This window comes from Protobothrops mucrosquamatus, unplaced genomic scaffold (genome assembly GCF_001527695.2).
Source record: "Protobothrops mucrosquamatus isolate PMUCROS unplaced genomic scaffold, P.Mucros_1.0 scaffold19617, whole genome shotgun sequence".
NCBI classification, from domain to species: domain Eukaryota; kingdom Metazoa; phylum Chordata; class Lepidosauria; order Squamata; family Viperidae; genus Protobothrops; species Protobothrops mucrosquamatus.
In genome coordinates, this window is record NW_015405376.1 from 592 (window position 1) to 2689 (window position 2098).

Consider the following 2098-nt stretch of genomic DNA (forward strand, 5'->3'; position numbering starts at 1 on the left):
GGGGTCCCCAGCCCCATTGAACCAAACCAGCCTTCAAAGCTTTGGGGAAAAGCAGCCAGGCGGTCGCCAATCTGATCTCTGGGGAAGGACCTTCCATAGGGAGGGAGCCACCACCGAGAAGGCCCTGTTCCCAGATCCCTTGGTAGCTGAGACCCACAACACCTCCTGCTTTCCCGCTTTGGGAAGGAGGATATAATTGGGGAGTGGGTTACCGACCTCCCCAGGCCGGTCCATCCGGTGGGGGGCACTGAGCGGATTCTCCATCCTCTCCTTTCTCTGGCGACTCTGCAGGGCTCTGAGCTGTCCGGCTGGGCACTGGGCCGATGGACGTACGAAGGCTTTGATCTCAACCACAACTTTGCCGATCTCAACACGGACCTTTGGGACGCCGAGGACCTCCAGCTGGTCCCCCACCAGTTCCCCAACCACTACATCCCCATCCCGGAGGCGTACACCTTCCCCAACGCCACGGTGAGCCCCGCCCCCGGTGCCCCCTGGGCGGTGGGTTGCTCACCATGCCCAGCTCCCTCCATCTTGGCGTCTCTACTCCTCCCCTCCCCCCCCATTTCAAGCCGGGCACTGCAACCGAGCAATTGGACACGGGCAATCCTCGACGTACGACCCAAACATTTCCATTGCTAAGCGAGACAGGATTTCAGTGGATTTCCCTTCCCCCCCATTTTATCACCTCCCCTGGTGCAGGAAACACTGCCGTTGTTAACTTAGTCACACGGTCGTTAAGCGAACCCAGCTTCCCCCACTGACTTTGCTTGTCAGAAGGCCGCAAAAGGGGATCGCGTGACCCCGGGGGACGCTGCGACCGTCATAAATACGAGTCAGTTGCCAAGGGTCTGAATTTTGATCGTGGGGAATGCTGTGATGGTTGTAAATGTGAAACATGGCCCTTAGTGCCGTTGTAAATTCGGTCACTAAGCAAACCGTCGTAAGTCAAGGACTAACTATAAAAGCTATCCACGGGGCCAAACAGGGACAGCCGAAGGATGTGACCCTGGGGCCATAAAATGCCCTATAATAGCAATCTTCAAGCTTGGTTTACTTTAAGACTTGTGGACTTCGACTCCCAGAATTCCTCAGCCAGCCATGCTAGCTGAGGAATTCTGGGAGTCGAAGTCCACAAGTCGTAAAGGGGCCAAGTTTGAAGACCCCTGATACAGACTTTAAGAGGAGTGGACTTCAACTCCCAGAATTCCTCAGCCAGCGTGCCTGGCTGAGGAATTCTGGGAGTCGAAGTCCACAAGTCATAAAAGGGCCAAGTCATAAAAGGCCCTGATATAGACTTTAAGAGGAGTGGACTTCAACTCCCAGAATCCCTCAGCCAGCGTGCCTGGCTGAGGAATTCTGGGAGTCGAAGTCCAGAAGTCGTAAAAGGGCCAAGTTTGAAGACCCCTGCTTTAGATCAAACCTTCCAAGCTGGGCCACATCCAATGGTGTGGGTCAACTCCCAGAATTCTCAGCAATGGTCATACCTGCTGAGGAATTCTGGGAGTTGAAGTCCACAAGTCGTAAAGGGGCCAAGCTTGGAGACCCCTGCCCTAAAGGGAGGGCATCTCTGCTCGGGCTCATCCTGAACGGGATTTTTTCCCTGCCAAGGTTGCCCCAGAAACGCGGGCGGTTATCAGCTGGATGCAGCGCTACCCCTTCGTGCTGAGCGCCAACCTGCACGGAGGGGAGCTGGTGGTGACCTACCCCTTCGACATGACCCGCACCTACTGGAAAGCCCAGGAGTTGACCCCCACCGCCGACGACGCCGTCTTCCGATGGCTGGCCACCGTCTACGCCACCTCCAACCTGGTGATGGTGGATGACGAACGGCGGATGTGCCACTACGAGGACTTCATGCAGGAGGGCAACATCATCAACGGAGCCAACTGGCACACGGTGCCGGGAAGTAGGTGAACGGGCCGTCCTCCATGGGGACTAGCGGTAAACTAAGCAGACTAGCACTAAGCAAAGGGTTTGGAGAAACGCACGGGGCAAAATCCACGCCAAAGCAGAACTAGAACGCACCATCTCCCTGTGATTGGCCCAAAGCCACCCTGACGCCTTTCGTGCTAAAGGCAAGAGTAGAATTCCCTTC

At 56.1% G+C, this 2098-nt stretch overlaps 1 protein-coding gene across 1 annotated transcript; it reads left to right on the forward strand.

The window, feature by feature from the left end:
* Nucleotides 1-291: 291 nt before the first annotated feature.
* On the forward strand, nt 292-1909 carry LOC107301922 (probable carboxypeptidase X1; the record flags this gene model as incomplete). Its single annotated transcript, XM_015831077.1, has 2 exons — nt 292-471; nt 1612-1909. Coding segments are annotated over 2 exons (478 nt in total), but the record flags the coding sequence as incomplete, so codon positions are not given.
* Between the last annotated feature and the right edge of the window lie 189 nt (nt 1910-2098).